Below are 13405 nucleotides of genomic sequence, written 5' to 3'. Positions count from 1 at the left end.
TGCCAAACCCCAAGACCCATCAAATGTTCTCTCAAACATCAACAAAAAATCCAGCACTGAACCAATCCTAGTTCTCCAGTGTGCAAACATGTAAAGCCTATGTAGTTATCAGTTTGAGCAACTTTAGGCTTATGTTTACTGTGAACACTCGGGCTGTACCCCACAGCCATTCCTACACCAGGAGACACGTGGGTAACCCCCGTCTCTCTATCCCCTACTCTGCCACATACAAACTGCATGCCCCCTGTCTGTAAACAGCACCATGCAGAGCTGAACACCAGTGGACTCTTAAAGACTATCCTCTGCCCTATCCCTATCTCAGAAGGGGGTAGCAGCCTTTATTGCCACAAGGGAGAGGGAGACAGAGCTGTCAAAACAGCTCATCATCGTCCAGTCAGAGACGTTTAGTGGCGATGCACAGTGACTCACCTAGCTGGGTCAGTTTGACACTCTCAGAATAAGCAAATTCATGCAGCTACAGACAACTTAGATTAGAACCTCTCAGACAGCCATCTGGACGCTCTGTGATGTGACCATGAATACAACAGGAGAGCCACAGATCAAAGACCACTCTGATGTAGCATCTCTCTTTGAAGTTACAAGGACCCTGAGCACTGTAGGCCAGTGGCAACTTAATTGGGGAGGATAGGCTCGTGGTAATACCTGGACCAGAATTTACAGAATGGTATCAAACACATGGTTTCTTAAACACATCAAGACAAAAACTTATGTCAGCATTGACAAAAGCCTCAAGCTCCTGAGTTCCAGAAAAACACCCCATTGCAATGCTACAGATCTACACAAGACACGTGTCAAACAAGCCTCCCTCTGCAGAAACCTGGGTTGTGATCGGCAAGCACAAATCTTGGGAAACTTCCTGAAAAGGAGCTTCCACTTCAAACTTAGTTGAAGTACACTTATTTTTATTTCTGTTTGTTTCAAGGTATTTTCAAGGTCATTGAATGAACCCCTGCTCTCTTGGAGATGGGTCCCTCAACACTCAGGAGACTCGGTTCTGTCCTTTGTGTCACACTTTACCTGCCACATCCACTGAGGCATTCATATCAGTCACGCTTCACTGTTCATGTGGTAATCTACCCTCTCTAGCGGCAGTACTAGTATCTACACTGCACTACCATCTGAGTTCCTTTGATTACAGTAGAACTGCTTCACTGTTCATGTGGTAATCTAACCTCTCTAGCGGCAGTACTAGTATCTACACTGCACTACCATCTGAGTTCCTTGGATTACAGTAGAACTGCTTCACTGTTCATGTGGTAATCTACCCTCTCTAGCGGCAGTACTAGTATCTACACTGCACTACCATCTGAGTTCCTTGGATTACAGTAGAACTGCTTCACTGTTCATGTGGTAATCTACCCTCTCTAGCGGCAGTACTAGTATCTACACTGCACTACCATCTGAGTTCCTTTGATTACAGTAGAACTGCTTCACTGTTCATGTGGTAATCTACCCTCTCTAGCGGCAGTACTAGTATCTACACTGCACTACCATCTGAGTTCCTTTGATTACAGTAGAACTGCTTCACTTGACAATATATGAAAACACCGAAACAATTACATCTAAGAAAATTAGCCACCCCAGAACTTCAATTAGAAAGATGTCCTTTATTAGACAGAAAAAACCATAGGCAATTATCTGTTTTATGCGACAAGATATATGGTACACTTGCTAATCAAAGTTGGTATCAAACATTCTTCAAACAATCCTACATTACACCTTAGAGAATGAGCAGTCAAAGCAGTGAGCGGGTCACTGTACACTAGTGTTAAGTCTTATTTTAGGATGGTGGAGTCGACAGTCCTAACTTCCACCCATCATAATTAGTGAAAACAAGGTAAGACAGGAACAGCAAATCCACACCCCTTTCTCACCTTTATCAAAACTACTTCTTCCATCACCAAGATTGAACACATTTTCAAACACAAAATCAAAACTTCAAACAACTTTTAAGAAAGATTATATAAGTTACCAGTGGTGTAAAGTACTTAAGTAGTACTAAAGTATTTTTTACTTTTAAGTACTTTACCATTTATATTTTTTGACAACTTTTACTTTACTACATTCCTAAAAAAAAAAAAATAACATTTTACTCCAAACATTTCCCCTGACACCCAAAAGTACTCGCTACATTTTGAATTCTTAACAGGACAATTGTCAAATCCACACTTTTCAAGAGAACATCCCTGGTCATCTCTACTTGTAAGTCGCTCTGGATAAGAGCGTCTGCTAAATGACTTAAATGTAATGTAATGCCTCTGATCGGGAGGGCTCACGAAACACAAATGCTTATTTTGTAAATTGTGTCTGAGTGTTGGAGTGTGCCCCTGGCTATCTGTAAATTTAAAAAAAACACAAAGTGCTTTCTTCTGGTTTGCTTAATATAATTAGAAATGTATACTTTTACTTTTGATACTTAAGTATATTTAAAACAAATACTTTGGCTTTTATACAAGTAGTATTTTACTGGGTGACTTTCACTTTTTACTTTTCTATTAAGGCATCTTTACTTTTACTCAAGTATGACAATTGGGTACTTTTCCCACCACTGCATGTTACGTGTACATAGTCTAAATATACTTATAGAATGGGAAGGCCTCTGATGATGGTAAATGCAGTGTGGCACATATAGGACACACATAGATAGATAACATACTGAATCAGACTATAAACCTCTTTTACACAAAGAGGAGGAAGAACCTGTTACATTTTGAGGGCCGGTATTTACAGCAAACGTACATGGTCAAATCATGCATTCCATTTGCCAATTCACTGCATGGGTTGTTTTACACAAACACGGAAAGTGCATGTATAGGGTTAAACTAAATACTCTTTAAAACAATAAGTGGATTTCCTCATAATAAAATCCATGTACAAAATAAACATATTTTCCAACTATTTGCCAACTATTTGCCTTCAACCTCCTACCAACATATTTTTGCTCTACAAATAAAACAATTCCTGTAAATAGCATTGTGTATTACATATTTCAATACTTTATCAATCAAGACTGATTGAATCCCTCCACCACCTGTAAGGTAACAGATCGGTCATAGAACTGGTTTCAGACGTCAAAGGTTCAGAGCCAGAGAGTACTGAGGGTAAAACCCGACATAGAAAGGGTGCTACGACCTTGAATATGTCCTAGGCCTGAATTTTTCGACACAATGGGCGTGCCAGAAAACAGGTTTTTCTAGTATGCAATTCAGTGATCGGTAAAAACTGCTTCATGAAACCCACAACGACAAACTATTAAGATCCTGTATTACTCAATCCAGTCTCTGGACGAGAGACACTGTTAGTTAAGACTATTCGATTATTAACCAAATATTGGCTCATACTGTGAGTCAAGGGGATACGTGACAACCATAGCAACGAGAAAGATTGAGAGGTTACATAGTTACTAGTACTCTATCAGGAAGGCCATTTTATATCCAAAGTGCTCATATAAAGATGACATCTATACGGTCCAGTTTTGTTTGGACATAGTCAATAATAAAATGTACTGTCAAATAGCCCTCTAAAGGACCTTCACCTGTTTGAATGAGGTACAATTAACATCAGTAAAACTACACAATGAGGAGAGTTTCACTGCAAAGGGTGCCAATTCAAATATTTCCCTCTCACCCCACCCCCCCTAAGTTTTAGATGCACTATTGTTAAGTGACTGTCCCACTGGATGTCATAAGGTGATTGCACAATTTGTGATAAGAGCGTGAAAAATGTAAATTTCAATATTTCCTGATACTGTAGCTGCAGTGACTGACAACACAGTATGATGATGGGATACTGGAGGACTAGGTCTTCTTCTTCAGATCCTCAAAGCGCCGTGACAGATCATCAAAGTCGATGTCATCAGAGCTCGCAGTGTTGCGTCCAACTCCAAAGGAGGAAGTGGGAAGCGTGTCGGGAACTGAGGGCAGCTCAGGGAGGGCGTTGTTATCGTAGATCTGGCATGAAGGCCCGGGGCCTGTGGAAAGAACATATGTTTAGATTGACATTACAAGTACACCCCAATGCAACCATTATGCAAAAAGCAAGCAACAATATCGCTGAAGAGATTGACGCGGGAAAAAAGGAAATATTATTTGAAAACAACTTACCAGACACCTGGGATCGATCAGAAGGTTTAATAGACAGCTCATCAATCTGAAAAAATACACACCCATCATGATCGCTCTACCCTGCCTGCATGTTGAACTGTTACAGTTGTATAGATACATGAGAAGGCAGAGAAAAACAATGTGTGGATGTTAGTATGTGATTGGGGGAGGAATAATCATTGTAGTGCATTGCGGAGAAAGTCAACACCACTGGGGTAAGAATTAGCTCTTGCTTTTTGCTCATAATATAACTAACCTCAAATTGCATTCACTTCACCATGAAGAACATTGCTTCCCTACCACATCCAGTAACATACTAGTTTGACAGCAAGCAGATCTGTTTCAGCATATTAAACTCACTCAGAGCATTCAAAAGACAGTTGTATGCAGTTCAGCACAAGGTTAGTGATTAGCAGTTAATACCAGTTATGACCGTTTCCACATTCTATCTGTTCTAATCCAATCCCCATCACGTCCCTGTATCATAGCACTGTGCTGCAGAGACAAGCGATGGCACAAGCAAACTAGAATGAACTCCTCTTCCCTGAAAGGTGAACTGGCCGTCTGTCCATCTGACTGGAGAAGCAGAAGGGGCAGGGGGCTCTGACACTTACAGACTGGTAGGTGGGAGGGCAGCTCGGCAGCTCAGGGGGCGGCCCTCCTCTCATCGGAGGCTGGAAGTTGTTAAAGGCATCATATGTGCCAACGGAGGGGCCGTTGAACCCTATGGGGCCGGGCATCTAAAGAAAACAAAACGTACATGTATAAAAACATCACATTCATATCAACATCTCTATATTTCTTAAAGCTGGAATCCTTAATGGTGAAACAGCCATGTCTGTTGGCGGTATAACAACAACAACGAAGTTACTGCAAACAACTGAGACTTTTCTTCCGCTGTGACATCGTCGCACACGCGGAATAGAAAAGCATAATATGTACTGCTGCACGAACAACAGCGGTCAGTGGTGCTGTTTTCCCCCTACTGCGGACTCCATCTGTAAGCAGCGATCTCGCCAAACAAGAGAGGTGTCATTCAAGACACTATAGGAAAAAAAGATGGTCTTACGGCTCCTTTGGGTGTTGGGTAGCTGAACGCTGATGGGGGGCCCATGGGCATAGGCATGGCCCCAGCGGTGAAACCACCGCCGCCACCACCACCGCCTCCTGGCTTCTTGAAGTCAGAGTCCACATCTATGAGGTCAGCCTCCTCGCCTGTACACACCTCTGGCTGTGGGAGGGGGATTAAAATAAAATGTTATTCATCACATGCCTAGTTAACTATTTAGCAGTCTTATGGCTTGGGAGGAGGGGGTGGGGGGGTTCAGGGTCCTGTTGGTTCCAGACTTGGTAGTATATAAATAGTAGAGTCAGTCAGGGGGTGGGCACAGGGAGACAGGTTATCATCAGCTACTCACTCTGACCATGGCGTCTGACTCGTAGGGCACGTTGTAGTTCTTGGCAATCTCAATGAGGTAGCGCTCCACCAGGATCTTAGGAGGAGCCTCTACACTCAGTTTGTGCATGAGCTATGGGGTAAAGCAGAGAAATATTTTTTAGGCACAGAAACAAACACATCACCATATACAGTACCAATCAAAAGTTTAGATACACCATTCAAAGGTTTTTCTTTTTGTTTTTACCATTTTATACATTGTAGAATAATTAGTGAAGACATCAAAACTATGAAATGCCATAGTAAAAAAATAAAAAATAATGTGAAACAAATCTAAATATATTTTAGATTCTCCAAAGTAGCCACCCTTTGCCTTGATGACAGGTTTGCACACTCTTGGCATTATCTCAAACAGCTTCATGAGGAATGCTTTTCCAACAGTCTTGAAGGAGCTCCCACTTTCCACCGGTCTAATGTCCAATGCTTGCGTTTCTTCTCCCAAGCAAGTCTCTTCTTATTATTGGTGTCCTTTAGTAGTGGTTTCTTTGCAGCAATTCAACCATGAAGGCCTGATTCACACAGTCTCCTCTGAACAGTTGATGTTGAGCTGTGTCTGTTAAGCATTTATTTGGGCTGCAATTTCTGAGGCTGGTACTCTAATGAACGTATCCTCTGCAGCAGAGGTAACTCTGGGTCTTCCTTTCCTGTGACGGTCCTCATGAGAACCAGTTACATCGTAGCGCTTGATGGTTTTTTGCGACTGCACAAAGTCCTTGAAATGTTTTGTATTGACTGATCTTCATGGCTTAAAAGTAACGATGGACTGTCGTTTCTCTTTGCTTATTTGAGTTGTTCTTGCCATAATATGGACTTGGTCTTTTATAAAATAGGGCTATATTATGTATACCACCCCTACCTTGTCACAATACAACTGATTGGGATTTCTTTCCTTAATGCATTTGAGACAAATTAACTTGACACATCTGTTAATTTAAATGGATTTCAGGTGACTACCTCATTAAGCTGGTTGAGACAATGCCAAGAGTGTGCAAAGCCGTCAAGGCAAAGGGTGACTACTTTGAAAGATCTAAAAATATATTTTCATTTGTTTGACACTTTTTTGGTTACTACATGATTTCATGTGTGTTATTTAATATTTTTGATCTACAATGTAGAAAATAGAGTTGTAGAACATAGTACAAAAAAATCCCTTGAATGAGTAGGTATGTCCAAACGTTTGACTGGTACTGTATCTTGAAGCAGACCATCTCAAAATGCATACCCTGTCATTGACAGTCCCGATTTGGTTTGTCCTACAGAGCTTGCCATACTCCTTGCTGTATTTGGCACACAGCTGATCAGACACCTGTATGGAGAAAGTACAGCAAAAAGTGTACAAACTGCATTACATTTTTTTTGACTGAGGACTAGTTTCAAGTGTTATTAGTCGTATGTAGGGGATACGCAACTAAATGCTTACTTGCAGGTTCCTTCAACAATGCAAAAACAATAAAAGATAAGAATACAAACATCAAGTAAATGGCTCAGTAGAATAGAATAATACATTATAGCATATATATAGTATATATAGTATAATACAGAAAGACACAATTTATAGTCCAATAGTTACATGTGTATCGGGGAAGGGGCAGGGGTGGGCTGCAAGTGTTTAAATTAGGCAGTATAATAAGACTAGTCCAAGCGACTAGACATGATAACGCACATTGCATACTACTCACAATTTTAAGCTCGTTGACCTCAGACTGCAGACGTGGGGCTGCCCAGATGAGAGTGGACACAGCCTCCTGCAGGCCAGGGTCCAGCTCCCTGTCAAGAAACAGACAAATAGGTGTTAAGGACATGGCTTGACAGATTTATTTTCCACTCGTCTGAAAGCTCAAATGAAAAATGGTCTGTAACATCACGGGCCAAAAGGGGGACATAAAATTGTGTTGTATGATGCAAGGAATCACTTTAGAAAACACAATTATCATTATTGTAAAAATGTAAGCCACCCTCTGCCTATTGACTTCTTTGCATATGACTCAAAAAAATAGAACACAGCCCCTTGCAAAAAAAGACATGTTTTGTCACATAAACCAGATAGGTGCAGTGAAATGTGTAGTTTTACAGGGTGAGCCATAGTAGTACGGCAGCCCCTGGAGTAAATTAGTGTTAACTAACTCATGGGCCCAACTATAGATTTTTCACCTTGTCGGCTCGGATATTCCAACCAGCAACATTTCGTTAATGGCTCAACGCTCTAACCTATAGGATACCTGCCGCCTTTTAAGGCTCTCCCGGAGAATGGTTGGCAATCCTTAAAATAGTGTAAATCATTTTTACACTTACAACCAAATACTATTTAATGAATAAGGGATCAAATGGCTTATGTCGGCTACTTCAAAGCAAAGTAAATTACTAAGACATGTTTATCTATAACCATGTAAGGCTGAAATATTAAGGTTTTCGTGGAGATCTATTGACAGGATATGAGTCATTTCAAAATTAGGCTACTCTTGGGGCCGGGGCGATACTCGCTAGTACTGTGGCATGGAAACAAAACACAAAGCGGATTTAACTTCTTTAGGAAAACAGCCCTAATGTTGGAAACAAACATTATGTTGTCATCCAGTCATTTATGTATTTTCCAAGCTATAACACACAGTATTTTACATACAGCAGGTTTTTAAAAAGGAACAAAGAATTGGATCCGCTTCGGGTTTTCATTTTTGCCATGGAAGAAATATTGCGCCACTGGTATTGTCCAGGCTCTAGCTATTCTAATAATATGTTTTAACACTGTCAGAATGACATGCCCAATGTTGAATAGAGGGGAATAGAGTCAACTCCAATTGAGTGTTTGAGATGCGTTTTTTATAACAGGAGTAGGTTAACTCACCCGTTCGTCATCTGCGTGAGGGTAGTTTATTCAAGAGCGCTGGACAACATTTTTGTAGGTCATCGGACATGACATTAATACATGCTATTAGCTAAATACTTAACTAACCAGGCTACACCATATGTTTTGAATTGGCTAACTAGTCCGTTTGTTTGTCTATCATTATTTTATAGGCCATAGTCTAGCTGCTGCATTCTCTCCCCTCAGGTGAGGATTTTCATGGCCGTATGATCCGTTTGTAAACCAAAAATGTAGTGTTTCTGGGCAAATAACTCACTAACTAGCACGGAATATCAACAAATATGCTCTGCACTTTGATCACATCGTGACCGCAAAACCGCCTGTCAAAGCAATAATTCTGCTCTGATGCACTCTGCAGAAATTGGGAGAACAGCGCCCTGAAGGATAAACTCAAACACCGATAATAGAGCAAGGAGTTTTTCCTTAACCAGGAGAAATTTGGGCTCTTCTTTCAATTGCCTTTACTCGATTCCATGCATCCTCTCTCGTCTCTGTCTTAAAACGCATTGGAAGAGAAGTCCCAAGGCTGCTCCCCTCTCTAACCTCATCCAATGTGTTTTGAGAAGAAGGCAAGGAAATAAACAATTGAGAAAGAGCCTCCTTGTCAGAGTCCTCTAGGCTGGCTCATTTACTTCATGGACTGGATGAGGCCAAAGCGAGCCAGCAGCAGGTCACAGTACAGTTCTAGGATCTCCATGGCCTCTACCAAGTAGTCCTCTCTGATGATGTGCTCCACACGGATCCGTGCTCGCTCATCCTTCCCTGTTGACAGGTAGTCTGCAATCTCCTTCCGCGCCTTCTGAGCTAGCTCAGCTACAAAGAGAAAGAAGATCCATTCTGTAAGAATTTATTTTAAAGACAACCCGAGATACAAAAATGTAAATTAACAGAGACTAGGCTACAGCTTGCACGGTGTCTGTGTGTATGTACAGTACCAGTCAAGGGTTTGGACACGCCCACTCATTCATGGGTTTTTCGTTATTTTAACTATTTTTTACATTGTAGAATAGTGAAGACATTAAAACTATGAAATAACACATGGAATCGTGTGGTAGCCCCCAAAAATGTTAAACAAATCAAAATATATTTTATATTTGAGATTTTCAAAGTAGCCACCCTTTGCCTTGATGACAGATTTGCACACTCTTGGCATCTCTCAACCAGCTTCACCTGGAATGCTTTTCCAACTCTCTTAAAGGAGTTCCCACATATGCGGGGCACTGGTTGGCTGCTTTCCCTTCCCTCTGCGGTCAAACTCATCCAAAACCATCTCAATTGGGTTGAGGTCGGGTGATTGTGGAGGCCAGGTCGTGTGGTGGGAACCACACATGCAGAGATCAGCCGTTCGCCGTGTCTTTGTGAGACGCGGAGTAGGTGGTTGGAACCAAAAATCTCAAATTTGGAGTCATCAGACCAAGGGATAGATTTCCACCGGTCTAATGTCTATTTGCTCATGTTTCTTGGCCCAGGCAAGTGTTCTTATTGGTGTCCTTTAGTAGTGGTACCTCTACAGCAATTTGACCATGAAGGCCTGATTCACACAGTTTCCCCTGAACAGTTGATGTTGAGATGTATGTTACTTGAACTCTGAAGCATTTATTTGGGCTGCAATTTCTGAGGCTGGTAACTCTGATGAACTTATCCTTTGCAGCAGAGGTAACTCTGGGTCTTCCATTCCTGTGGTGGTCCTCACGAGAGCTATTTTCATCACAGCACTTGATGGTCTTTGCGACTGTACTTGAAGAAACTTTCAAAGACCTTGAAGGTTAGTCAATCCGGAAAATGTAATGTTTTAAAGTAATGGTGGACTGTCGTTTCTCTTTGCTTATTCGAGCTGTTCTTGCCACAATATGGACTTGGTCTTTTACCAAATAGGGCTAAATTCTGTATACCACCCCTACGTTGTCACAACACAACTGACTGGCTCAAATGCATTAAAAAAGGAAAGAAATTCCACAAATGAACTTAAGGCACACCTGTTCATTGAAATGCATTCCAGGTGACAACCTCATGAAGCTGGTTGAGAGAATTCCAAGAATGTGCAAAGCTGTCATCAAGGTAAAGGGTGGCTACTTTGAATAATCTAAAATCTCAAATGTAGATTTGTTTAACACTTTTTTGGTAACTACATGATTCCATATGTTATTTCATAGTTTTGATGTATTCACTATTCTACAATGTAGAAAATAGTTAAAATAAAGAAAACCCTTGGAATGAGTAGGTGTGTCCAAACTTTTGACAGGTACTGTAGTTGCCAGGCTTACTTTTCTTTTTCTCCAAGAGCTTCAGGCGATTGATCACCAGTCGGAGATTGACCCGGAGTCTTTCTGCTTTGAATCCTCCACCGAGCATAATGGCCAGCTAAGGAAACAAAATAAGTTGGTATTAAAAAGAGCCAATACATACTGGCAAGTCTGACTATTTCTTTGCCACACTGACATCACCCACCATATTGTTTTCACCTATCCTTTGATCAGAGAACGTGAAGATGAAGGAGATGGGGGAATAAGGAGAGGGAATAAGGAGAATAAGGAGGTTGACCCTAGTGTGTCATCACCATCGTATGAGCGTGTTGATGGCCACACCAGTGACTACAGGCAGGTAGGACTGAAGCAGGCATATAAAACAGACAGCCATTGAGCTAACAGTAGTATCCACCCTCTGAAACCAATATCTGGCTAACTTACATCGCCTCTATCAGCAATTCAGAAAGTATACACATGTTACTTAGTTTAACAAAATCCACGTTCATGGATCACATAGTAAAGAAAATGGTTAGCTAACTAGCTAGTTTGCACAACAAGGATGAAGAAATCTAGTTAGTTAGCTACCAGTAGTTATGCTAGCAAGATAGCTAGCTAACGTTAGCTAGTTTGATAAACAAAGCAGTGCTGTTTGAATCAAAACGTTTCCAGCTAGCTACAGTAATGCTACCTATACAAAAAACGATCAACCAATAAAAGCATAGTATATATAATAATGTACATGTTATATCTAATACACCATTTGTTTACATTACCTGTTAGTGTCGTTAGCTAGGTAAACAGCAACTTGTCGAGTTGCTCGGCTTCCGTGAATGTGAGCCTTCCTCCTTCTGCGGCACAAAAAAACAGATGACTGAGTTACGTCACGGGACATTTTCAAAACGTGGGCGTTTCACACCTGCTGTTTACACCACTAGAAGGCGATGGTGGATTGGAGAGGCATACAATAGATTCCAACGACGTTAGACCCCAATGCCATAAATGTACAGTACACTATCTACATAGCCAGATATGTTTTGAGGAAGACGAACACAATATAGCTGGTCAAACTGCACAGGGCAGCAAGTTAAAACTTCACCCCGCAGCTCTTTTTTTCTTTAGATCATTTTTAAATTTATTTTATTTCACCTTTATTTAACCAGGTAGGCTAGTTGAGAACAGGTTCTCATTTGCAACTGCGACCTGGCCAAGATAAAGCATAGCAGTGTGAACAGACAACACAGAGTTACACATGGAGTAAACAATTAACAAGTCAATAACACAGAGAAAAAAAAGAAAAAAAAGGGGAGTCTATATACAATGTGTGCAAAAGGCATGAGGAGGTAGGCAAATAATTACAATATTGCAGATTAACACTGGAGTGATAAATGATCATGTACAGGTAGAGATATTGGTGTGCAAAAGAGAATAAAAGTAAATAAATAAAAACTGTGGGGATGGGGTAGGTGAAAATGGGTGTGCTATTTACCAATAGATTATGTACAGCTGCAGCGATCGGTTAGCTGATGTTTGAAGTTGGTGAGGGAGATAAAAGTCTCCAACTTCAGCGATTTTTGCAATTCGTTCCAGTCACAGGCAGCAGAGTACTGGAACGAAAGGCGACCGAATGAGGTGTTGGCTTTAGGGATGATCAATGAGATACACCTGCTGGAGCGCGTGCTACGGATGGGTGTTGCCATCGTGACCAGTGAGCTGAGATAAGGCGGAGCTTTGCCTAGCATGGCCTTGTAGATGACCTGAAGCCAGTGGGTCTGGCGACGAATATGTAGCGAGGGCCAGCCGACTAGAGCATACAAGTCGCAGTGGTGGGTAGTATAAGGTGCTTTAGTGACAAAACGGATGGCACTGTGATAAACTGCATCCAGTTTGCTGAGTAGAGTGTTGGAAGCAATTTTGTAGATGACGTAGCCGAAGTCGAGGATCGGTAGGATAGTCAGTTTTACTAGGGTAAGCTTGGCAGCGTGAGTGGAGGCTTTGTTGCGGAATAGAAAGCCAATTCTTGATTTGATTTTCGATTGGAGATGTTTGATATGGGTCTGGAAGGAGAGTTTGCAGTCTAGCCAGACACCTAGGTACTTATAGGTGTCCACATATTCAAGGTCGGAGCCATCCAGTGTGGTGATGCTAGTCGGGCATGCGGGTGCAGGCAGCGATCGGTTGAAAAGCATGCATTTGGTTTTACTTGCGTTTAAGAGCAGTTGGAGGCCACGGAAGGAGTGTTGTATGGCATTGAATGGCATCATGAAAGCCATTTAAATATTCACTCACGTGAAAAATAAGCTGCAAGTTGTAGTAGTGTGAACTCTGAACATGAATAACCCATTTAATCAATTATTTAGCTAAATAATAACACATGTAATAATGTACACCGGAGATTTTACGAGATGGGCCGAGTGTCTGCGGGTTTTCGCTCCTCCCTTGTACTTGATTGATGAATTAAGATCACATTAGTAAGGAACTCCCACCTGGTTGTCTCGGGTCTTGATTGAAACAAATAAAACAGCAGACCTTCCATGGAATGAGTTTGGCACCCGTTTTACAGGGTCAGCCATAGTAGAATGGTGACCCTGGAGAAAATTATGTGCCTTGTCCAAGTGCACATCAGCAGATTTTTCACCTGCTGCCCACAGATCGATTAGCTGAACAGATTAAGTGTGAATTTAATTGGTCACAAAAAGTCAGAATAAATTACATCGAA

The 13405-nt window shown here is 41.4% G+C and overlaps 1 protein-coding gene across 3 annotated transcripts; it reads right to left on the bottom strand.

The window, feature by feature from the left end:
* Positions 1–1608: 1608 nt before the first annotated feature.
* LOC124035807 (IST1 homolog) lies at positions 1609–11569 on the bottom strand. Of its 3 annotated transcripts, none has more exons than XM_046349570.1 (11): positions 11463–11569; positions 10708–10804; positions 9076–9256; positions 7260–7347; positions 6803–6886; positions 5543–5653; positions 5194–5355; positions 4739–4864; positions 4125–4170; positions 3752–3991; positions 1609–3637 (listed from the first exon to the last, which is right to left on the bottom strand). In XM_046349570.1, exons 2-10 carry the CDS (start codon positions 10793–10795, stop codon positions 3819–3821), a joined length of 1059 nt encoding a protein of 352 aa, XP_046205526.1. In that variant the 5' UTR covers positions 10796–10804; positions 11463–11569; the 3' UTR covers positions 1609–3637; positions 3752–3818. The 3 variants fall into 3 exon arrangements, with proteins under 3 accessions (XP_046205526.1, XP_046205524.1, XP_046205527.1); XM_046349568.1 differs by lacking the exon at positions 11463–11569 and adding an exon at positions 10892–11045; XM_046349571.1 differs by lacking the exon at positions 11463–11569 and adding an exon at positions 10892–11045 and having other exon boundaries at positions 4125–4131.
* Positions 11570–13405: the final 1836 nt, after the last annotated feature.

This window comes from Oncorhynchus gorbuscha, linkage group LG05, assembly GCF_021184085.1.
Source record: "Oncorhynchus gorbuscha isolate QuinsamMale2020 ecotype Even-year linkage group LG05, OgorEven_v1.0, whole genome shotgun sequence".
Taxonomy (NCBI): Eukaryota; Metazoa; Chordata; class Actinopteri; order Salmoniformes; family Salmonidae; genus Oncorhynchus; species Oncorhynchus gorbuscha.
This window is presented reverse-complemented; position numbering and strand designations above follow the sequence as displayed.